This window comes from Schistocerca nitens, chromosome 3, assembly GCF_023898315.1.
Source record: "Schistocerca nitens isolate TAMUIC-IGC-003100 chromosome 3, iqSchNite1.1, whole genome shotgun sequence".
In the NCBI taxonomy this organism is placed as follows: domain Eukaryota; kingdom Metazoa; phylum Arthropoda; class Insecta; order Orthoptera; family Acrididae; genus Schistocerca; species Schistocerca nitens.
In genome coordinates this window covers 351204628-351231409 of record NC_064616.1, presented here as the reverse complement: position 1 = coordinate 351231409, position 26782 = coordinate 351204628, and the positions used below count along the sequence as shown (strand labels likewise).

General features: G+C 37.9%; 1 protein-coding gene across 3 annotated transcripts in view; it reads left to right on the top strand.

Annotated features, from left to right (window-relative positions):
- Window positions 1-14078, top strand: part of LOC126248306 (uncharacterized) — a 212567-nt gene extending 198489 nt beyond the window's left edge. For all 3 annotated transcript variants that reach the window (XM_049949174.1, XM_049949177.1, XM_049949176.1), the window contains one exon: window positions 11497-14078. In XM_049949174.1, the coding sequence (XP_049805131.1) occupies window positions 11497-11666 (170 nt within the window). In that variant the 3' untranslated portion in view covers window positions 11667-14078. The remainder of the gene's footprint in view (window positions 1-11496) is intronic.
- The last annotated feature ends 12704 nt before the right edge of the window (window positions 14079-26782 follow it).

Genomic DNA, 26782 nt, shown 5'->3' with positions numbered 1-26782 from the left:
ACCCCATCCTTCCTTACTCCGATGGGACTGATGACCTCTCTGTTTGGTCCCTTCCCCCAAATCAACCAACCAAGAAAACATTATCAATTAGAGTCCTACTGCCTTTATCCACTTGTGTTGGAAAGTTGATTTCTGAGATGAAATTGTAGGATCCAAATAAGGTTCAAATGGTTCTGAGCACTATGATCCAAATAAGGGTTTCAGATGATTTTTTTCTATCAGAATCCTTTAGAAAATGTACATGGAAGTCACCACAGACTATTAAGTGCTTGCTGCTGTCTGACAGATAGCAGAATAAGATACCCAGACTCCTCACAAACAGTTCAAAATTTTCCAGTGAGGATCTGTATAAAGTTACAATTAAATGTGAACAATTTTTTAGTATTGATTCACAAGCACACACTTCTATGTGCTGATCACTACAAAAATCTACTTGTTCCTGTCTTAATGTATGTAACAACTCCTCCTTTCCCCATGTTCTGCATGAGTAAGCTGCTAGTGTGTAATGTGTTATGTAACTTATCTAACCCTTTGCTTATGTGGTGCTCAGACAGGCAAATGATGCCAATCCTTTCAGAGCTCCCTGGATTCTCCAGACAGACAAGAAGCTTTCCTACCTTTTTACTCAGTCCTCTAATATTTTGCTGAAAGAAGCTAATTTTATTTTTTGTGCATTGTTAACAATTTTGTGGGCTCTTCTGTTACTTTCACTTCTTTCAAAACAGAGTGCCTGAATCCTGATTCTAACCTTAAAAAAAGATGTCTCTCTTACACTAGTAACCACAGGAATCTTATGTCTGATGGTGGCCTCCCAGATATTATGCGCAAGAAGTTCAGCCACCGTAGCTTTCTCTCGCCTATTCAGATGTAGGACATATCCAGTATATCTACATCTCCCAGTTGTAGCAACAGGTACTGCATTCAGTCAGTAGCAGCCTGCTCAACTCGGTGTTCACACAGCTCACAGCAGTGTTGACACAGGGCTGGTCATGATGCTGCAGGACCTCCACAAAACTCACATTTGTGTGTGTAGTTGCTAGTCCTATTTCATCCAGGTCATTTTTAATGCTGCAATTACTGCTCTTAGCTGGGCTGTTGTATGCTCCACCTACTATAATAACCAGATCCTCTTTGCCAAAACCTTTGTACAAATTCCCTATGCCCTCTGTCACTTGGCTAAGACTAGCACTTGGCTTCAGAATACTTGTGACTTGTTACCCTGTTCTTAATTTCTCCTGTACCATATGTCCTACCCCTGTCCCATGGCTGTTACCTAGCAACAAGACTCTTCTTCTCACTCTCTTTTCGTATTGACCTACATGGAGTTTCTTTGTAGAAGTCTGCTGCACCCTACTGCGACCTACAGCTGGATGAGGCTCTTCCCCTCCTACTTCAGGCAACAAGTCAAATTTATTTGATATTGTTAGCTCAAATGTAGATGGAGTTGAAGAGCTTTTCTCCTTTTGCCCATAGTTCGTTACCTTTACCAAGGTCCCAAGATTTTTTTTACAAATTTCGCATGAGCTAATTCAGCCTGAAGGGCACAAATCTTTGCCTCCTCCTCCATAATTCTCTTGTCCTTCTTGCAAAGCCTACAGTTTCATGGGGGAGAGCCTCATTGAGTTCTCCAATCAGTTCCCCAGTGAAATTCCTATCTACAGTCTACTCATACCATTTCCTCTTTTACTATCCTATAACAATATGCACATGTATCACACATTGGAACACAGATTAGATGCTTAAAAATGAATTAAATCTATTCCCACTTTACCCTACATGAACTTTTGTTATTTGTGAGCACCAAAAATTAGGCCTATTGGTTTGTGCTTCAGGCTTATAATACGGGGTGTCCCATTTACCTTGACCACCCTAAATAACTGTTTGTCCAGATGCAAATTAAAAAATGTTTCAAGCAAATGTTCTTTAGCCATCAGGGGAACATCAATCAGCATAATTGCTTTCATTGTAGCTTTGTTTTTTACAATGATATGAACAGTGGTATGACTCTTTTAAATGGAACCCTGTATTTTTTATTCGGTAATGCATTTTCTCTCCTAAAGATGTATTCAAAAATGTATCACAGTGTACCATTCACTGAAACACAACATTATTAATTAAGACTTTAACTGTCCTGTACCATTGCCCAGGAGTAGAACATTCAAAGGTGCTCAAAGTGGTGACCCTGGACACTGATACATTGGTGCACTCGTTCAATGAAAGAATTATTTACTACTGCCAGTGTTACCTGCTGAAGAGAATTACAAACAAGCATGATATGTTCCTGCATGTCCTCTGGAGTTGTTGGAATATCACGATAGACAATGTCTTTAATGCATCCCAAAATAAAAAAGTCCAGAGGATTTAAATCAGGAAACCTAGCAGGCCAAGTAACTGTTCCTCCTCGACCAATCCATCTGGCAGGATACCTTCAGTTCAGAACACGACGTGCACGCAAGGCATTATGTGCTGGACCTCCATCGTGTTGATACCACATAAGCATTCTGGTTCTTAGCGGAACTTCATCCATAAGAGGAGGAAAAATTTGTCTGACGAAGTTGGTGTACGCTGTGCCATTTAGACTACCGTTGATGAAATAAGGGCCAATAATTGTAGTGTCAAGCATCCCACACCAGACGTTAACTCGCCATTGATGCTGATGTCCCACCTGTCTAAGCCATCGTGGGTTGTCGCTGGACCAATAGTGCATGTTCCTTGTATTTACCTGTCGTTTGTTAGAGAAGGAACATTCATCAGTAAATAGAACATTGGAGAAGACGTTCAGGTTGGCGAGGATTTGCTGCCTTGCCCACTGAAAGAACTGTACACGATTCTGGAAATCATTTCCATGCAATTCTTGATGTAGGTGTACATGGTAAGAATGAAACCAGTGACTTGTAAGAATACAATGTAAACTGGTTTTAGGAATGCCAATCTCATGTCCAAGCTGTCGTGTAGTCACATGTGGATTCATAGCAACAGAAGCAAGAACAGTATCTTCGACAGCTTTGTCTGTGCAAGTGCTGTGACAATTGCGTTGTTGTGGGTTGAAACTTCCCATTTCCTGAAGCATTGCAACAAGATGAGAAAACATCCATTGGGAAGGCAGGTCCTTGTCAGGATATCACTCTGTACAGTTCCGCTGCCTGTGTAGCATTTCGCCTACCTTCAACAAGAACAACAATAAAAGAAACGTTATGTTGATGCAGTTTGTAAGAAGGATAGCCTTTACTGTAGGCCTACTCTACACAACAGTATTTAAAAGGACTAAACTACTGTACTAAATGTACCCATACATAAGAAAACATTATTGCAATTACTGTTCTGCTAACTTACATTCCCCATAGATGAGTAGCATTTCTACCTTCTCTTCATTGGTGTACATTCTACTGGCACAACTCTACAACTGACAATGGTTGATGGAATGACGGGTGTGCATTCTACTTATGTTTACATTTGTCCTCTGTCAACGTCAGCACATGGATGTGTTCCATTACCCCCAGTACCTGCGCTAAGCTCTGGGAGTGTCAACGTCAATATTGTGTTATGTAATTAATAACATTGTGTTTCAGTTAATGATGCACTGTGACACATTTTTAATAGGTCTTTAAGAGAGGAAATGAATTACCTAATAAAAAATGCAGGGTGCCATTTAAAAAAGTCATACGGCTGTTCATATCTTTGTAAAAAACAAAGCTACAACTAAGGCAAGCTTGCTGATTGATGTCCCCCTGACAGCTAAAGAAATTTTTCTTGAAACTTTTTGTAATTTGCATCTGGACAAACAGTTATTTAGGGTGATCAAGATAAATGGGGCACCCTACATAATGTATAAAGTTATTTGTTTCTGCTTAAAACAAGAACTTAGCACTCACTTAATTGCAGTATCTATTTATTATCTTAATCACAACAGTACTGCATGTGAGTATAGTGTAACCAAATATGAAGACATACATTGTGTCTTCTACTGATCAGTTTGCAGGTAATCATGTGTTGTATGTATTCTACGAGCATAACATTAGATAGTTTGCAAGGTTATTCTCAATGTTATTTATGTCTTTGTGATTTTGGAATTGTATATGTAAATGGTTTGTTTTGTATCTGTTTCATGTCGAGGGAGAGCAAAGTAACATGACGACAACAGCATCTGCGGCACAGCTGCCAAGAGAGAGCTGACTGCTATTGTCCACCAGGTGAAGGACATTGCACAGAAGAAGATGCTGGTGGCACATGTTATTGCCCTCTAATTGAAATAAAATAAATGTATGTAATTGTATGTAACAAACAAAATAATAGACTATAAAATAAATGTATGTAATTGTATGTAACAAACAAAATAATAGACTATCAATGTTCTAAAGGAAAATGTCGTGGTAGTTAGTTCAGTCCTTGTTTTTACGTTGACTGTTTATTGTCATCATGAGTGTTATTGTTAGTTAGTTACATGTTCCATAGATCATTTGAACAATTCTTTAATTGAAATGATGTGGAACAGTCAGTTTACAGGATATGTATACACAATCAGTGTTACCATTAATGAAAACATTTTTATTTTTAGTCCTACTCATGCAACAACATTTTTTTTACTGGCTACCAGTTTTTAAGCAGAAATTCATCAGTGGAATATAAAGAGTTGTCCAGGAGAAATGATTTTAAATTAGATTTAAAACATGCTTTTCTACCTGTTAGACATTTGATGTTATAGAGGAAATAATCAAAAAACAAATTTCTGCATGTTTAACACTTTTTCTGAGTCACTGAGAGCTGTAACAATGGGTAATAAAGACTGCATTCTAATAAAACACATTGTTCAAAAGCAAACACCTTTCTTCCACATAAACTTTCACTTCAGTTTTCTTGATAAATAAACAAATAAATCACTTCTCACTTACAATGACGTATTTTATTAGAACACAGTCTACAATAATATCGAAGTTGATCTTAGGTGGCCAAGACAAGAACAAGAACTGAACTAACTACCATTACATTTTTCTTTACAACACTGATTGTCCATTTTTTGCATGTTATGTACAATTAAATACATTTATTTTATTTGAATCAGAGGGCGATAACATCTGCCGACAGGATTTTCTACTGCACGATGGCTTTCACGTGGTGAACAATAGTGGTCAGCTCCCTGCTTGGTGGTTGCACCAAAGATGCTGTTGTCATCGTGTTACTCTGTTCTCCCATGACATGAGACAGATATAAAACAAACCATTTAAATACACAGTTCCAGTTTTACAAACTCACAAATAACATTGACAATAATCTTACTAAATATCTAACATTATGCTCACAGAATGCATACAACAGATGATTACCTGCAAGCTGAGTGGCAGGAGACTTGGTGTAACTGTCTTGATATTTGGTTACACTACACCCCCACTTGCTAGCTTAGTTTGGCAGGTGATAAGACTATACTATCTCCTTTTGCTTTATTTGAGAATTATGGCTGCCTCTTTTTCCTCTATAATGATTATTAAACCATGCTCAGTCAATATTGTGCATCATATCATCATACACTGAGGTGACAAAAGTCTTGGGATAATGATATGAACATACACATACAGCAGTAGTATCGTGTACATAAGTTATAAAAAGGCAATACATTGGTGGAGCTGTCATTTGTACACAGGTGCAAAGGTTTGCGACATGATTATGGCCGCACAATGGGAATTAAGAGACTTTGAATGTGAAATGGTAGTTGGAACTAGATGCAACAGATGTTCCATTTCAGAAATCGGTAGGGAGTGCAATATGCCAAGATTCACAGTGTCAAGAGGGTGCCAAGAAACCACATTTCAGGCATTACCTCTCACCGCAGACAATGCAGTGACCAACGGCCTTCACTTAATGACCGAGAGTGGTGACGTGTGCGTAGAGTTGTCAGTGCTAACAGACAAGCAACACTACCTGAAATAACGATAGAAATCAACGTGGGGCATACGACGAATGTATCCCTTAGGTCAGTGCAGCGAGATTGGGTGTTAATGGCCTGTGGCAGCAGACAACTGTTTAAGGAGTTGGGCATTCTGACTACTGCTTCACGGTATATTTATTCCCTCATGAAGTTTGTTGTAAATAATCCACTTCAGTTCGAAAGAAATAATGATGTACATAATTACAATACAATGACATGGGCGCACCTACTTCTCCAATGGCCATTGATAACATGGAAATCAGTACTGGGGCCAAAGAGAAAAATGAAGTGGAGGTGAAAGACATTGCTTCCCATGCAGTCCTAGATGGTCCTTGTGTTTTTGCAAGTGATATTTTGAAATTTTCCCATATAAAGGATTATAAATTTAGTCATTCTACTACATGGCTTACAATGGCTATTTCTCACTCTGGAGTTGTTGGGAGTATTGGTGGCCTTGGAAGTTTTGATAACTGTGATGTCATTACTTACCAAGCTTTTAATGTTGGTGAAGTTTTAAAGAGGACATTGGTATGACTTATTTTCATTGTGTGATGCCTTTTGTGTTGAGGCCTCGTGAACGTTGTAAAGTGGATCAAGATGATGCTATTTATGTGTGTTGTAAATTATTTGTAAAACTTGTTTGTGATTTGACTGCATATTATCATAAATAAAGAAACCTGATTCCCCACTCCCTCCAAAAAATCCTATTGTATTATGTAATACTTCAACCTGTACCTGCCTATTTGCTTCTTCCATTGGCGGCCATAGAAATGCTGATAACAATGGTTCATCTGTTATCTATTTACCTACTGTTTCTAAGGGGGATAAACCCATCTCAAATGTGGAAGTTAATTCAGTCTTAATTCACTAGTAATCTTGTACACTCCCAGTATTCCGTTTCCCAAATGAACCAAAATCACGTTCCACTCATCATTTGAATAAGAGAGTAACGTATCAAAGCAGTGCACTCCATTTTTCTACTGCACATGAAACACGCAATACTCTCAATTATACTTCTGCATCAGTTCTCTCTCCTAGTATGGAATACACAAAACTCACAAATTTAATTCACACTAAATGGAACTTTCATTTAGCTCATCAAATCCTCAGTAGTGTTGTTTGGCCATCCCCCTCGGTCCCTTGTACTTGTGAAAAAACTTTTTTGATTGGTTGTTATTCATTTAATGGTGTCCGCATACCAACAATAGATTGTGGTAAACACTGTTTCTTTGTGTCACACGTTGTTGTAACATTTTTTGAAAGTTGTTTATTTCCATCTTAAAGGATATCTTCGATTGGTTGTTATTCATTTAATGGTGTCTGCATACCAACAATAGATTGTGGTAAACACTGTTTCTCTCAGTCACACTTTGTTGTAACATTTTTTGAAAGTTGTTTATTTCCATCTCAAAAGATATCTGTTGGGAACAAAAGCTTATTCATTATCAGTTTACTCTTATTTCAATACCATGCAAAGAATTTTCTAAACTCACCTCATTGTCTGTTGTAAGGGTCTGGAACCAGTAACTTTAGTGTAGGCCTCTGCTGCTCATCTTCTGACAAGTATATTTGTGTTTCAATTGTTGTACAAAATCTGAACAATTCTTAAAATCATGTTTATGAAATACCACCCATTCGGCTGCTTCAGCCTCTAAATGTTCAATCACAAACTGTTTTTTTCTTTCTGTCAGCTCATCTAGATGGCAAAGCTCCCTCAAAAATTCTTAAAAATATTATTGGTGTAGTTCTCCTTTTGTTTTGAAATACAGGAACTGATCAGACACATGAATAGTGTTAGATAAACTAAATTCCTGCCACAATTCATTTGGCAAATATGGTTTACCCTCTTTATGTTTTTGCTAAGCCAGTGAACTGATTTTGCTTATCCCAAGTTCTACTGATTCGGTCACTTCATTTGATCCATCAAAAATGACTTAATGCCACTCCTCTCTACATTAATACTACTGTCTATAGCAAAAGGGTTCCTAGATACTATGAAGTCTGAGACCTGTTTACATACTTCCTGCAAAAGCACCTCTGTCCATTCTACTCATCCTAGCAATGCTGCCTTTTCTATTCCATGATCTCCACCATTGTATGAACACTCTCCATGATTATCATGTTTTAACTTGCATAATTCTTTACACTTTTCAGATACAAAATGGGGATAATGGAATGTAGTCGAATTAAGTCGGGTGATGCTGAGGGAATTAGATTAGGAAATGAGACACTTAAAGTAGTAAAGGAGTTTTGCTATTTGGGGAGCAAAATAACTGATGATGGTCGAAGTAGAGAGGATATAAAATGTAGACTTGCAATGGCAAGGAAAGCGTTTCTGAAGAAGAGAAATTTGTTAACATCGAGTATAGATTTAAGTGTGAGGAAGTCATTTCTGAAAGTATTTGTATGGAGTGTAGCCATGTATGGAAGTGAAACATGGACGATAAATAGTTTGGACAAGAAGAGAATAGAAGCTTTTGAAATGTGGTGCTACAGAAGAATGCTGAAGATTGGATGGGTAGATCACATAACTAATGAGGAAGTATTGAATAGGTTTGGGGAGAAGAGAAGTTTGTGGCACAACTTGACTAGAAGAGGGGATCGGTTGGTAGGACACGTTCTGAGGCATCAAGGGATCACCAATTTAGTATTGGAGGGCAGCATGGAGGGTAAAAATCGTAGAGGGAGACCAAGAGATGAATACACTAAGCAGATTCAGAAGGATGTAGGTTGCGGTAGGTACTGGGAGATGAAGAGGCTTGTACAGGATAGAGTAGCATGGAGAGCTGCATCAAACCAGTCTCAGGACTGAAGACCACAACAACAACAACAACATGCTTTTAATTTCTCTGTGTTGTTCTTCTACATAATTAGTGATTTCTCCCATCTCCCCACTCAGAGATAGTGCGCATTCGGCATCCCCAGCAGAAGCATCCTTAATACATATTAATAATTCAGCATGTACATAGTCAGTTTGATCCACACTCTCTTGGCACATGACAATATTATTTTTATTAATTTCTACATGAACTATAAGTTTCATACTCCCAGCCTGCTAAGACAAGTTAAAAATATCATGTTTCATTGGCAGCTTCTCTTCCCTAGACTTGTGAATAGGGCGTACTAGCCTGTAAAGCATATTCACTGTCTTACGGAAGCTAGTTAATTCAGAATTAATCTCGGTATTCAAATTCTCTGTTTTCTGATTCATCTCTATATAAAAGGTCTTTAAACTCGTTATATTTTGATTAATTACTCTGGCCCAAAAAGGCCAGTTATCCATATTCACTATGCTGCCTTCCAACATGATTACTAATAACTCAAACTTGAATCTATTCACTATATGACTTACAGTTATAATAATACATCAATCAAACTAACCAAGTTAAGCTTGTTTTCCTGACACAGTAGTTAACACTTGCATTTGTTTGCTGACATGAATAGCACCCACCAAATAAACTTCTATTGATAGTGAATTGGCTCGTGGTGTAATCTGCAACTTACCAGTACCTGTAGTTCAACTGGTTTTTACTACCCAGTTGCAATGCTCTGTAATGGCCGTCACTACGATGCACTGCTTGACGCTATGAACCCCCAGATGTTACTACGTAGACTGCTAAATTTCTCTATCAAGTGCACTCAGCTGCCACCACACAAACACTGCATTTTGTAGTAGTTGCCCTTGATGTCAGCTGCCACCACCAGGGCGCTGTGCCTCTCGGTCACAGTTCACTGTGTTGGCTGGCACCACCAAGACACTGCACCTCATCACCATCACTCACCAGCCACATAAGGAATGCAGCATTCTCCGTGAACACATACACACTCCTCTCCACTCGTGTCTCAAACAGTGTCTATTCTTGCATTTCATAAGCTTTCTCTCTTCTCATGACCTTCGATCCATTGAATTTATGCTCACACATCACAGTATCGGTCACCAGATGCAGCACCACACCCCCATTTTAAATGTTATTATTTAAATAGACAACATCAGCAGACATTGTACCTAACACCAGTGCCAAAAGCTTTCAATCAGCTACATGTAATGATTGAGCTTGACTGTTCCAGCTTCTTTTCCAGAGCATGCACCACAACAGATTTGAATTACTTCAGTGAACTGGTCAAATTAACTTTCTGCTAACCCTCAAGTAGAGAGAGACAAAATTGAATCATTTGTGTAACACCAGTTTCATAGAAGTTCCATGGCTTCTTAAAAGTTGACATTTGGGTTATTATCTCCGCTCTTGCCTTTAAATATTAATAACTGATTCTTTTCAAACTCCATTAATTCTAGTATTCCCAACAGAACTCAATCATTAAGAAAAATCAATCTTCTTATGATGAAACCAGATTGAAAAGTGAATAAGTTTCTTCCACATAAATGTTCACTTCATTTATTTATTTTTTTAAAAATAAATTATGTGTTCCATTAGAACGTAGTCCTTACAATAACATCAATGTTGATCGTAACTGGTCAAGACCAGAACAAGAACTGAACTACACTGAACAACATTGATAAACCATTTTTGTTAATTATCTACAGTTAAACATATTTATTTTATTTAAATCATAAGATGATAACATATGTCAACAGTATGTTCTACTGCACGATAACCTTCATCTGGGGGACAATAACAGTCTGCTCTCTGCTTGGCAGCTGTGCCAAAATTGCTGCTGTTGTTGTGTTACTGCACTCTCCCATGACATGAAACAGATACAAAACAAACCATTTAAATACACATTTCTGATTTTACAAACACAGAAATAATGTTGACAATAATCTAACATTATACTTGTAGATTACTTACGACATATGATTGCCTGCAAAGTGAGTGGTAGGAGACATGGTGTAATTGTCTTGATACTTGGTTACGCTACAGCAGAGCCTCTGCTTCTACATTGTTATCTACTGCTGTGTATGTTTACATATGAAGCATTAAATCCAGATTGCCTTTTTTCAATTGTGAAACAATGCAGCTATTCTCTGATGATTTGACAGGTCATATCAAACTTGTCTGTTGATCTTATGGTGGTACAGGAAGTAGAGGTTGCTGCTAAAAAGTCTGTTGAACGATATTATGTGAACAGTTTGTTTTTTGACAGTGGTATTTTTCCCAGTAGGAATTTGCATATTCCAAGATACAGCCTTTCCTCATAGGGTTGTAAATATCGAAGACTGATTTTGTGACAACCACTAAAATAATAAATCTTCTCTGATCTCCATAATCAGCAGATTTGGATTTTACAGAGACTTTGTAATTCTGTACTTCAAAAACAATCAGGGTTCATTGTCATAGTTTTACAACTGACAAAGGACTGAAACAGTTTCATTGTAGAAAATAATATAAAAATCCCATTGGCTTGTATTCAGGATTTACATGCATTTGTTCCCAGGAGGATTTAGCTAATTTTGGATGCCAAAGCTTGGCTGCACACCATATTATATGAGCTTTCATATCATTGGTACAAATTCTGTGTGTGTGTGTGTGTGAGAGAGAGAGAGAGAGAGAGAGAGAGAGAGAGAGAGAGTCAAGTAATGCCAGTGGTGTGAAAATTATGTTCTCTTCAATTTTCAGGGCATCCAGAGGCTGTTATGCTGTATCAAAAAATGCAGACTGGATCTGTGGGTCATGTTTCCCACCCAGTGAGTAATTCAGAGGAAAGCATAAATCTTCTGCCAGAAGACTGCAAGAGTACAGCTTTAATGTATCTTCTCAAAGGAAAGCATTACTCAACATTTTTTTGAAGTTTTGATTCTTGGTACAGGACATTTTTATCACCATCTTTCAGTACCCCGAGTAAACATGTCATTATTTTGAATGTCCTGAAATTTCTTGTCTGTAATTGTAATCTGACAAAAATGAATGAAAAAAACTGGAATTTGCTTGCTCATATAGAGACTTGAGTTTATTGCAGGACTATGAAATTGTATCAAGGCTATAGAGTGATGCAGACTGAATTATGTACTGCATGAAATATACATAATGCTCAGATTTTAAAGTATATCCTAAATATACATGTGTAAGTCATGGGCAATGTCCATTTTGAAGACTACAATGTTTAAATGTGTGTCACATATGAAATTATGAAGTCTTGTACTGTGACCCTGTGTTATGAGTAAGTTGTATCAAATTAGAGTCGTATGACTCAGTTGTACCTGTAGTTGGAAGGATTTGTCTCCAGCAGAGTCCAGACCTTCCTTGTGCTGACTTTAGGATATGTATTCTGTATTTTTTACAATTTTTGAAAGTTTAGGTGTTCTGTGTATGGCTTAATTCATACAAAATGAAAAATTGCGACCTACATTTGGGTATTCTACAAAATTTGGCAATATTATCTTGTTTTGTATTGTACAGGATGGGAGGAGTCAGGCTGAAGAGCGGACATGCAGTGGGTGTATGTCCTAAAGTGAAAAGCAGAAAAGTGCTGTTCACCAATTATCTATGTGCATCTCATTTTTAGGGGTGCATAGGGTGCACCTGGGAAAGACACCAACAGTTGGGCAGGAGCCATTATGGCTAAATGATCAAGAGGGTGCAGAAAAACGTGTTGTTAGGTCGGGAGCTGGTTGTAGAGAGAGCGAGCCCAGCTGGGCCCAACACTCCGCTCCCATCTACTAAGGCCTCACTTGATCATTCTCCCACACTCCCATTGGTCGAGGACTGTAGGCAAACATATGCTAGGTATGTGTTTATCAGCAGTCCTTCACAGTGACAACTCTTGTCAGGCCAGAAATAAGGCTGGTACTGAGCAACAAACCGTGGGAGCGGTCTCCCAGAAGATAACAACTCTTGAGCGGAAAGAAACAGTTTACATCTTGGCTTGGCCCATCTAGTTTTTATCCACATTTTATTTTTATAGGTTCTGGTACTCCATTTGTTTTAAATAAGGGCAGCTTTTAGCACGCAATTTGTTTGAAACATGACATGAATGCTGTGGAGTGGCTCTAAGGCAGTGACCTATTAACGAGAATCTTTGTGAGTACTCTTCAAGCACAGCTCTATAATACTACTTTTCATTATCCTTTTGTTCTTTGCACCATTGTTAAGGATTCTTTGTAAAAGAAGTTTTTCTTATTAGTTGTACTGATCATCAGAGGATGTGTCTTCTAGTGGTGCAAAACCATCCATGACTTTTTATTAAAAGTATTATACAGCCAATGTGGATTATATCTTTGAAAATGTGGAAGTTTGGCTGTGGTTGCCCGCAGTTTAAAATAACAAGTTTCAATTTTGTTGTTACAATTTCTTTGGGATTTAGTTAGCGATTTAGTCAAAGGATAACACAAAGCAGTATCCATTATCACAGCACAGTTTAGCTAATTTGATGCCATTTTTGTGTCTCTTTTGTTTCAAATAGTGGCTGAATATAATTCATCCCCGTAAGTGTATTAGAAATTCATCGATACTTTGTATTTTTGCAGGATCATAATATTCATTTCATAAAAGTTTTGTTCAGTTCATTGATGATGAATTGAAATTTTGTAAGATGATCCAAAGCAGGAGTGGCCAAGCTGCGACCCGCGGTACACTAATTTTTGTCCCATGGATATGTTTCAAATGAAAGAAAAATTTCACATAAAAACTCCAAAAGATCATTCCATCAAGTGTCTTTCATACAATATCCAATTACAATAGGAATGTCTCAGTTCATTGATTCAGATATCATTAAATTTTCATCTATACTCCTGTATGAAAAAAATCACTATATTGGATTTATTTTGAAAAGCCCGCGTGCCATCTTGAATAAAATACAGTTTACCTTGGCAATATGCAACCAACAATCAGCAGGAGTATGAACTGCACAACCGGATACGTTTGTTGCTCTGCGTGAGTGAGACGAGTGGCAGGCATATACAATACATTCCTTATTTAATTTTACTGCAAACTCAAAACACTATCGGCCATAAAGTTACAGCCCTTCATGTGTGTATGTGGTGCACATTTGATCACAATAGACCTATATCATCACTTCAGCAAAGTAAAGCCAGCTTTTATCTTTTTACAATTAATCTGTGATGCTTGTCTTTAATTTTAGTAGGCTTGCATTTATTTTATGTATTCAGTTATGGTGATTAGGTACACCAATCGACATTAGCAATGGTTTCTGCCTCACTACCTTCTTTTAATTTTAGTAGGACAAAATAAAATAAAAGTGCAACTTCATCCACCTGTCTTTCTCTCTTATTTATCGACCTGAAATGTAGACTAGTTTTAAGAAATAAACATAATGAAAGAAGTGGGGTTGAAATTTTTTAAGTTTGACTGCTAGGATAAGCAAAGCATATGTAATTTTATATGATACATGATGTTCAGAACTAAAATATTAATTTCCTAGAGCAGCTAAATACCACTCTCAAAAATTCTCAAGAGAACAACGTATGAAGTTTTCCAAGTGCGTAGAATACTCAAATGAAAGACCGACAACTCAATGAGCAGTGTATCTGTGTTGTATGATGCTAGCCTTTCATATGGAGGGTCAGGGTTCAATTCCCAAGTGGGTTATATTTTTAAACGTAGATCCATAGTGAAGTATATTTTTAAACATAGTCGCATGCTCTATAAGCATTTCCATGAAGTGTGCAATACATAAAGATTGGAAAAAAATGCGAGCACTTGAGACTTGGTATTGCTGGATTGCTGGTTCGAGTCTAGTTTCTGCCATTACTTTTTTTTACATTCAGTTCGAATACCTACATCATACAAATATATGCTTATGAGCACATATTTAATTGTCATTTTATGTAAAATGCATGCCTTCTTATTTTTAATTACATATCATACAGAAATATAAATTTTTCATTGAAGATAGAAATCCTGAATCATGGGTCCTATATATATAAGGTTGTTTGAAGAAAAGAAAAACATTTCAAATTAATTTTTTTCCATCGTCACGTACTGTATGCTACACGGAAATGCCCATGGAACATGAACCTTTGTTTAAAAATCTACCAAAACTGGGAATCGAAACCCACCAGGCATCCTATAACGGAGCCATACGGCCCATCCAAACAGTCTACTTGCTTTACTGTATTAAACAACTTCAGGAAACTTAACTGTAGATTTTCTAGGGAATTTTTGAGAGTTGCATCAAACTACTTTAGATAACTGATATTTGACTCTGAACTTCACGTACCATATATATAAAAAAGTACAAAACTCTGATTACCGTGTGGTGTCTCTGTCAGGAAAAGTCTGTTTCAGTTCAAGGCATAAATTTGGTGTGGTATCTATAGTAAACAAATAGGACCTAAGAAGAGGAAGGTTACAGAGGAGTTGAGAACTTTTCAAGACAAATATTTTTTGTGGAATGTAAAACAAAACCCATATGACTGATATGCAATGAATTTGTCTCAGTTCCAAAAAAAAACATAATGTCAGACAGGATTATGAGACTAAACATGCAGGTATGTTTGATAAGTACAAGGGTCAATTCGACAAGACCAGGTAAACAACTTAAAAAGGAAGCTTTCTGCTGAGTAGCAGATATTTACAAGGGCAAATTCATAGTCAACATGCTGTATGAAAGTGAGTTACACAGTAGTTCTGATACTGGCAAAAACATCAAAGCCATATTCAGATTGCGAAATATTTAAGGAATATGTGACTGTAGGCTTTTCCAGCATATACTACTGATGAAGGTTTTCGGGTCTCCAGCTGTGTGGTAGCATTTCGGGAAGTGTCATACTACCCATCCTCTGGTGAAGATCATACATACTACCCATCTCCGCCAGAAGATGGGTAGTATGACACTTCCTGAAATGTTGCAATATATCAACACTACCACCTGGCTGTAGACCCGAGAAACCTTCATCAGTAGTTACGGAATGCTTAGAGACTGTCGTTGAAATTGTGTGTTTAGTCTCATAATGCCGTCTGACATTATGTTTTTTGGAACTGAGACAAATTCATCGCATATCAAACGTATGGTTTTTCTTTTATATTCCACAAAAAAATATTTGTCTTGAAAAGTTCTCAACTCCTCTGTAAAATGGTTTCTCAAATATGAGCCTGTCTTGTCAAACTATTACTAGACATGTGGACAAGATGAGAAGACAAATTGAAGATAATTTAACAAGTCATGCACCTGCGTTTGTTTTATTCTCTAGCTTTGGATGAATGCGCAGATATGGCAGACACTGGCCAATTGGTGATTTATGTCAGCGGTATTGACACCCATTTTAATGAAACAGAAGTATTGTGGCATTGTATCCACTTAAGGATACCATGAAGTTACGAGGTTTGTTGGAAACAGTTATATTGACGTTAAGTCACTTCTCGTTGAAACTTAACAACCTATTGGGGCTAACAACGAATGGTTCTCCAGCAATGGCTGGGAATCACAAAGATTTAGTTCAGTTGATTGAAAACAAGGGCCACAGAGTTGGTCCTCTAAATTTCCTCAATACTGCCTGATTGAAATAATATCGTGTTCCATCCAGGGATTCTTGTTTGAGTTTACGAATCATCTCCAAACTTGTGTGCTGATAGAACCTACTGGTAACAAATCTAGCAGCATGCCTCTGAATTCCTTTGATGTAATCTGACCTGGTGGGGATCCCAGGATCCCAGACACTCGAGCAGCACTCAAGCATGGGTTGCACTAGCATTCTATACACTGTATCCCTCTCATTTACAGACAAGCTACATTTCCCCAAAATTCACCCAATTAAATGGAGTTGACCGTTCACCTTCCCTACTACCATCCCTATGTGCTTATTCAAATCTCATATCACTTTGCAATGTTACACCCAGATATTTAATCAATGTGACTGTGTCAAGCAGTACATTACTAATGCTGTAGTCAAACATAACAATTGTTTTTCCTACTTATCTGCATTAACTTATATTTTTCTATGTTGAGAGCAATCTGCCATTCATTACACCATATAGAAATTTTCTCAAAGTTATCTTGTATGTTCCTGCAGTCACTCAATGATGATACCTTGTCATACGTCACAGCATCATCAGCAAACAGCCACAAATTGCTGCTCACCCTGTCCATTTGATCATTTATGTATATAGAGAATAAGAGGGATCCTGTAACCCTTCCTTGGGCCACTCCTGACGATGCCCTTGTCTCTGATGAACACTCACTATCGAGGAGAACATATTGGGTTTCTTTTACTTAAGAAGTCTTTGAGCAACTCATATATCTGAGACCTATTCCATACACTCGTACCATCGTTAGCAGTTTGCAATGGGCGGTCCATGTCAAACACTTTCTGGAAATCTAGGAATAAAACATCTGTCTGTTAACTTTCATCCATGGCACACAGGATATCACAAGAACAGGTCAAGCTGAGTTTTGCATGAGTGATGCTTCCCAAATCGCTGCATATTTGTGATTTGTAGGCACAAGCGTTTACACCTCAAGGAAATTTGTTGTATTCTAACTGAGAATATGTTCCATAAATCTGCATCAAACCAATGTTAAGGATATTGGATTGTAATTTTGCAGATCCTTTCTTTTACTCTCTTATATACAGAAGTCACCTATGCTTTTTTCCAGTCACTTGGGACTTTCGGCTGGGCGGGAGATTGACGATAAATGCAAGCTAAGTAAAGAGCCGATGTCGCCGAATTTGGATTCCATCTGAATCTAATTTTGATTCCATCTGAATCTGGTGACTTATTTGTTTTCAACTCTTTCAGTTGCCTCTCTCTGTCAGGCATGCCTGTTTCTATGTTCTCCATGTGGGAGTGTGTGTGACAGTCAAATGACAATGTGTTTGTGTGATCCTGTTGCAGTCATCGCAGCTCATTCAGTAAAGCAACTGCAGGTGTTTACTCAAAATACAGCTGTGTCGTTACTATCCTGTCCCCACTGGCTAAGCTATAGCGACTGCTCATCTTTTGTAAGGATTTTGAGAAAGAAAAACGCTCACAATACAGTGAATAAAAAAATTTTTACAACCCACACTGTGCAGTTTAATAAGAGGAAATCTGCCAATTTGGCGTTCTCCATTCAAATCATAATGCTTATAACAGTAATCATACTTACAAATAAGAACATCACTCTGAAACACTTGTGGTAACATGTGAAAGCTGCATGAAATATTATACAAAAAAGGCTTCATTTGTTTAGGAAACAAATAATTGTCAATCACATTCAAATTATGACAATCTTCTGTAAGTTTTTTAATAATTTTATCAAAATGCAGCTTACACATATTCCTAGATTTAGGCCACTCGAGTAAGCATTAACTCTCCTCCTCATAAAATCCATAGTCTTCAAGTTGCAGCATTGTTACATATGTGAGAATAATTTGTTGCAGAATGTTTAGGATGATGGGTCTTAGTAGATTTCATGAAAACACCAATTTCTTGCAGTCGTCATTCTCTTTTAGCAATGACTTAATGAATGAGTTCAAAATACTGAAACATGCTTCAGTTTAATACTACTGCTCTCTGCTTCTCACATTTCGCATTGAGTATCATAACCTTATTCATTTTCAGCAGTATCTATAGTCACAGTGGAGCAATAGCAATGAACTGGCTGTAGAGCTTGGCCTCTGTGTCTCTGATACCCAAATCAGAGGTGTAGTTGTAAATTTTCTGTGTTTTAAAGTGCCTGCTGTGAATGATATTTATTAACAATAGCTGAATAATCATTTTTCCAGTCACATAAAAACTCACAAAGGGTGAACATATCGAGACTTGCAGCAGCAACATAGATCCCCTCCTAAACACAGCAATCATGTAAGTATTAGTGATGATGGCGATAGCAGCAGAATGTAGTATGTATATGTTCAACTCATTATTGCTTTTTTTTTTCTTTTTCTTTATGGAAAATCCTCAAAACCGTCTAATGTGAAAATAATGTAACATATAGTTTGCAGTGGTGGTGTCAGGTCGTGAGTTCTACCCAGTGGTAGTTTCCGAAAATCCTCAATGTAGTGATACAAAAGTGACATTATCCTTGGTGAGTGAATTCGTCTATGTGATACTTAAATGCATATTGTTGAAATGATCAGCAGAAGTGCTCAAACTCCCTCTGTGAAACTATATGATCTTCAGAGGGAACTTCCCATAATCAATTAAACCTTTTAAAGAGAGACACTGCACTCATCTGTAAGACTATATGTTCAAAATTTAATGTCTGCTGGTTATTATTCCAGTATGCTCTAGACAAAAGATTAATCCATCAACCATATGTGTACAGGTTATGTGGGAAACTAAGGACCAATTTTGTTTGAGATAGTGCATCAAACATCCATCAGAAGAGATGGTCGTTGAACTTTATGACAAATGCTGTGCATTTACACTTGGAAATATCTGTGAACCTACCATGCCAGATGTAGGCACTGAATTACATTCTTATTCACCCGTGTTCATATATAAATATATGTAACAGTTCGTAGATGAAGTGTATGAGCCACAGGTACGTGCTTTTTTCTATAAATCACTTTCATGCTTATTAAAACATATAGTCATCAACAAGGACTTTGTAGTAACTGACTGGTGCTGCAATACGACTGAAAACCAGAAGGAGGAAGAGAAGCAGAAGAAGAAGAAGAATGGTACACTCATTCCTGATTATATACTATCAGTAGTTGTTAATCCATCAGATAGCAAAAAGACGAATGTTATTTTGTCATTGCTAAGTCACCTTGATAACATTTTTTTCGAGCATGTATGTATAATTTCAAAAACATTACTTGTGCCCAGTTACCTGCTATTACAAGAAATATTGTCCAGCGTTGATGATGTAACATGCACAAAATTCTGGTAAAGCAGCGATATCCTACCACTGGAAAGAGTAACTTCAAACATGTTTATATTTGATGACATTGCTGTGGAAAACCAGGATCAATTAAGTAAATATTTCTGTTTCAGTCATCATATGGGGTTTGACTTTGTTTATTTGAGTCAGACATAGTCTAGGCTTCTGAAGCAGCTGGTAAGGGATAATATGAACTTTATTGTAGCTTTCAAACAAGACAATATGAATTTCAAACACATGTAGGAACTGATGTGTCATTAAATTAATTTGTAACCTATGTGAAGATGACTGTAATCACACATTACAGGTTTCTGGGTATTGATAAAACATAAAAATTGAATGACAGACAATATAGACTATACTCCCAGGAGTTTCTTGTGAAAATTCAATGTACCAATGCATAACTGTATCAATATATTGCAGACCTTAATCTACATATGAAGTTAACAATAAAAGGTAATTACATAATTATTCATTACATTATGCACAAATTTCCTGGTTTCATTCTGAGAGGGTTTGTATGTTGATGCAAAAATTGAATGTATCATTTTACAGAAATCCAAAAACTCAAACAATCATTGAACTTCTGAAACCTATTGAGTGAGCGCATCAAAAAATGTAACACAAAAATTCAAATCACTGAAACTCTCAGCAAAAATATTAAATATCATAATACAGAGATTCAAATCAACACTGAAATTCTCATAACCCATTCTAGCTTGGTTACATTGATCACTGGGAGATTTAGGGCTATAACCGTTTGAGAAGAGAACAATACCTGAGATGGTTTGGCTCACATGAATTCAGTAAATGCAGAATTTTGTGAAATTCAAAAAAGTCTGGAAGATATAGAGAAAGACCTTCCACATAGTTAGTCTGAGTGTATGTGATTATACCTCAAGTGAGTTCAGTATGCAGTAGTATGTCAACAAACAACAGAGCAAAGTTGTTGAGGCGTGGAGTTCAGCAGAAATTACTACTGCTAAAATTAGGAGAGTTGGAACGATTCATTCTCTCTAGGAAACGTTTAAGCTTGCAGATGAAAGCCCTAAGTGACTCTTGCCCACACCTGATAAGATGGGCGAAGGCAGAAGAGAAGAAGGAAGAGGATAGGCATATAGTATTACCGATATCGGTAACCATCACAGAGATACTGAGCTAGATAGAACATAAATATGGGATCAGCAGGGAAGAACTGTATATGCTAGGTACGTAATCTGTAAGTTTAACCAAGCATGCGATACAGGTTGGGACTAGAGAATTAAAGAACAACTGGTTTAAAGGATCTAATATTCTTAAAAACTTGGAGCCCCAACAAGTATTTTCTAAGAGAGGTATAAATGTATGCTGAACAGAGGTGTAGGGATTCTCCTCTCAGCCTGCTTGCCTCTGTCTCCACCTCAACCATTAAAACAGCTCAAACTGCTGCAACAGGAACTCAAGAGTGCATGTGTACTGAAGCACTGTGGTTGAAGCAGACCAGCTCGGGTTTCCACTAGTCTGGCAAGCATCACAGGACCTGTTCGGCCTGCTGCACCTGATAACAGGTTACACTATCAGTCCAACATGACTGCAGAACAGCCAGGTGTATGTTTTCATTGGTAGTTTCACTGCATCTCATTTATCATAATGGTGGAAGCGGCAAAATGAATAAACCAAACTTAAAGGGGATTGAGGAGAAATTAAGAATTGGAGAATATAAACCAGTCATGAAACAGAACAAGTCCCGCAGGGGAAAAGTTGTCACATCTTAATGCCAGAGCTTCAGATAAAGTGGTAGGTCTTTCACAATGTAAATTTTGTAAACAGTTACTAAACAGTCATTCAGGAAGCTCAAGTATGTTATGACGTGTTTGTAAATTTGACCAGCAATTTCCTAAAGCCATAAATATTTTGAAAGAAGACAAAGACTTTGTGACTTACAAGTGTGTGGAAATCTGTGCTAAAGACTTGAGACCCTTTGGCAGTATATAGTCTTTCTGAATTATGGCAGACATTGACTGAAAAAGAAAAAAGTATGACTCCGTGAATATCAAAAACCATATTCTGGTGGTATGCAACATAGTGCAATGAAACCTTAGTATGAAAGAAGAGCTTCTTCTTTCAAACATGTACTTTTTAGATTAACATAATGTAAAGGATGAGCCAGTTGGTAGGGAAATTTTAATTTATTTTATTAGCTCCCATAGGTAACTTCATTTTTATATTACGGCCAAACCTCGGCCGGCAGAGTCGGCTGCCTGTGAATTCTTTTGATACACGGTCTAGTAACAGGAAATCAGCAGTGAGGAAGGGCACCTTGACCACGCACCTCTCTCGTGTGATGACGAGGGTCTGGACGCCGCCACTGCCCACTGCCACCCTATCACACCATCGCCGCCAGGTGCGCCGATGCCACTGCTATGTAAGTCGCCACGATGCTTTCCACATTAACTTCGTCGATCGTCCGCCGCTGGATTAGGAAACTTTGTGGCCACCCCTTTTTGTAACAATTATTATTATTATTATTATTTTCACTTGCATTCCTTAAATTTGTAAACATGCCGATGGGAACACGAGTGATGGAACGGGACACACTCGCAGAGGCACCAATCTCGCAAGACCCACTTGAAGCCACAAATGCACCAGTTGTTCCCACAAAATCAGGAGCTACTTGAACAAAACAGCGTCTTGAAACAGACGGTGGAAGCTAGTGTGCGAACTTCCGTACATGTGGCTAGCTCCACCCCTGTAACAAATGCTCAAACAGTGGCAACTAACACTAATTCTGTCTCTAATGCAAATGTCACAATTGCTGCTAACATGGCGACTGTAAGCAATTTTCCTGGGGCTGATTTCATTCCCACCTTTTCTGGGAATTCCATGAAAATGTGGCTATGTTCCTAGAGAATATTCACGATGTGGGTCGCACGTATGCCTGGCCAGATGATCTATTGGTCGATGTTGCCAGACTGTAAGCCATACCAATAATGTTTGCCCCACAAAGTCACTATTTTCTCACTAAATGTGTGGCCGCTGCCACTAGGCCCAACGTGACATGTAATCAGCTGGAAAATTCCTGATTGAAATAAGGAAATTAATTGATGGAAAACACCGTTGTTACTATACATTTATTTATGTTGTGCATGTTAGTTATAAGTAGACATAAGAATTGGCAACCATTGGTAATTGATGATGTCACATGTGAATGGAAGTGATTGAAGTTTTGTAATAATTTTGTCTTGTGTCATTTAACGTCTCTAGTAATGTTATCGTAGCAGTCGAGAATTAAAAACACAAATATTCTTTAATCATGGAATTAAGGGGGAAGTTGTCTTTGTCAAAAGAACACGCAGAGATGAGAATCAGTTAATCTTGTATATGTTCAATGGATTCACTCTTCACCTGTTGATTTAGAGAATAGAGTGAACTGACACAGTTGATGAAACATGGCCATAAAAACATAATAGGAACACGCCTTTGTAACTTCCAGTAAATCAGTGACTACATGCTGCCATCTACCTGCCATTTGAATTACGCCCCATTACATGTATGTTTTGCTAAATGATCACACAACGATAGTAACAAGAATATGATCACACAGCAATAATAACAAGAATAGGTATGTCCAAGTTAAACAACAAATATGTTACTCTAAAAGTGAAGGAATCTTCCTTAAGTGCAATTTTAATGTTATCATAAGACAACGATGGAGAATCAACAAGGTAAGTTTTTATGATAATACATGTTACTGCATATTAAATGCCAAGGAGGAAGTGACTCGGTTAACACCAGTCAATGCAGGTTGTTTACATACAGCAAGCCCTGCTCCCCACCGCTTACCGACGCCGTGCCCCCCACTCCTCTCCCCTCTCCCCACAGGTCACCTCAGCTGTTGGCGCGGGCAACAACTGCACCTTTCCCCTCGCCCCTTCTCACCCCCAACACCACCACCCGCCCCCCATCAGCCTGCAGGCCTCGTGCCTCAGTCACACTGAAGTAAGCTACCCAGCTGCGTTCCCATATCTGCAATCTTACGATTGCAACGTAACTTGTAAATCCAGGAAGATAGTTATGGAAATCTATTCATGTCGTTTATTTGAATTTTCAGTAAAGAACAAAACCGAGAGAGAAAAGAAGTTTTTCCTTGAAAACATTGCCTATACCGCCCAGAAGTAGGAGACATTGGAATTTCAAACTGGTCTCCAGCTGTGTTTTATTACCACTCTCGCAGTTAATAAACAGGTCTATATGGCGTCAAGGAAGCCAGCCCTTGCCGTGATATTTATTCTGTAAGTGACCACTATGTGGGAAACACGTCAGCAAAAGGAACAAGTTTGAGATGCCACCGTACCATACAGTAAAGACCAGTAAAAACCAAGTTAATGTTAATTCAGAGTAACAACCCTAACATTGGTGTGTAGTTCAGAAGTTATTAGCCACTAGTTTCGAGTAAGTGACCTCTGAGAGACACAAGTCGTCCTCACAATTCATACAGGAGTATAAAAATTCATAAATTAGGTACATTTCAGAAGAACAGAGTATTTAAGTGAATAAATCATAATAGTTTTGTGAACTTTAACGATTGAGTTATCTGAGTTCCTTGAAAACATCTTCCATGCATAACTGTCGTGAACAACATGAGCTAACTCTGGAAGGAAATTTTGCGACCATACTGAGGAACTAAACTCCACACGTAGCAAGAGGACAGACCCAGCGTCAACGCCATTTCTGCCACTGAGCCAGTTGAAACCGGATGCAGCCGTACTGTCAGCTGTAGTGTCAGCAACTTACAATCTCACGAGGGCGATGCCTGTCGCACCTTAGCACCTCCAGCTGCACTGAATCTAAACACAGAATTCTTAACCATTATATGATGAATACTTTGACAAACTTTACGCCCATTTGCAATACTAAGAAAATTACTTTCCTCCCTATACATTTTACACATGACAATTGGACTCTACTTTTATTAAAAATAAAAGCACCGACAGGTAAGTCATATCGACGTCTTCGAGATGCAACTAGCTTCATCAAGCCGCCAATAATGATTATATGGAAGCAGGTAGGTGAGAGAATTAACAAAAGGAACAACAATCATACCCTTGAACGATTGATTGGGAGACTGATAATCACCAATATTTGCAAATACAAATCAACACAGGAAACAGCATATCACATGTTTAATAATTATTGGTCTTTTCATTAAAGGAGACATAAAACCACTTTTCATCAGAATCTTGTTAAAGGGAGTATTAACGTGACATTACACTATTCCACAGCATTATACATAACATTGTCATGACTTAACGACAGTTTTCTTGAAGGTAGAAGAACCAAAGACTATCAATTGGTATGGAAATATAAACAAGAGAATAACAGAGAATACTTACACTTATTATGCTATGAAATGCAGGGAATTTTGTGTAAAGGAAATAATATTTTGTACTTTTGTTTCTGTTGCGGTTTTGCCACCGCTTGCATCACTGACAAGTTGCCAATTACTTATTTCTAATTACTTGCGTCCAATTACTTAGGTCCATGTATCATTTTATTATTGTTCATTTTGAATATAGTTTTATTACCAAGCAGTTAGAGAATTGTACTGAAGTTTTGCCAGCACCAGTCATTTAGTATTTGTATCAACCTAGTGTTTCCATGTGTTACTAGAATGATGAGGATAATTATTTTTGTGGGATTTCAAGTACACTAGAATAAGTTCCCGAGTATTGCCAATTATTTAAGTATTTAGTAGTAATGATGCCTTAGGTAAGAAATTATTTTGGAAGGGTAATTTAAGATGTAACCATGTTTTATTTCATTTGTATTTGAATGTTTATCTGGAGGGACATACCACATGCCTACCCCCGTGATAGGAACTTAAACAGAGTGAATCACGCTCACAGAATGAGCAAGCTTTGGCCATATACCTCTTCTGTTGGATCAACAAGAGAACCACACCCGTAGGGGCACGTACCTTACGTGACGCGACTGGCGCCTAGCAGACCCTTAGCTGTCTAAAGTTGTTCCTTCACATTTTGGTTTTGCGGCCTAGACTATCCTAACCACTTTCATCTGTCAACTTTCAACAGAACAGTGCCTTTTGGAGTCTATTATCCAGGCGTATCCTAACACAAAACTTCCCAGCCCATGTGAACTAACACAGTTAGACTTTAATCTTTCATGTCAAAGAAGAGTTCACAAGAATAGTGTTCTGTGCTCACTGACGACAGCTGATCAGGCATCATCAGACATGAACTGCGTCTAGCCCGCAGCTAAACCGCCAGTAAGCGGAAATCACCGTTCAAAACCTTGAGCCTTCTTTGAAACTGTTTTTGTGTTGCATTTTCTGAGGGAATACCGACTACTGAAGTAGTAGCATTTAACTGTACGACGATATACCCAAAGATACACGGAGTTTTTAGCAACTAGCTAGGCCCAATGAGGCCAGTACCATGGAGTTATAAGTTATAGACACGGCGAGTCTGTTGTAAAAACTTTACTGTGTGACCAAATTCGCTGTCTCTCTCTCTCTCTCTCTCTCTCTCTCTCTCTCTCTCTCTCTCTCTCTCTATATATATATATATATATATATATATATATATATATATATATATATATATATATATATATATATTAGTGTACTTCATTTTTATATTTTCATGTTTATGTAACAATTATGTTTAGGCTAAAATGGATTTCATAGAACTTTTGTTATGGGATGACATTATGTTAAAAACTTTAATTACTTAGTCTTGCAGAATTCTAATTATTTTCCCTTCAATGGTCAGATAATAGGGAGTGTTGGGGTAAATTTCCAGGGACTAGGAAAGTGAAGCTGTGGCAAGTCCCTTCTGCAGGGAATGCCGAACACACTTCTCCCTCCGGCGCCACACACCACAGTGAAGTACTGGAACAGTAGGGGATCTTGGGGTGGGGGGTTCCTGTCTTTGGGGTCTGTCATCTTTTGTTGTTCAACACCAACACTCCGAATCTTCTATTTCATTTCTTACGTCTCGTCAGAGTACCAAGCTATCCTTCCCTCTGTCAACATGCATACGTCTCTATTGTTGAGACCCTTCCCATTTACCGTGTCACCTTTCTGAAGTGACTACAGCCTATTATATAGGAGGATCCAGGTTACAAACTAGCATTTCT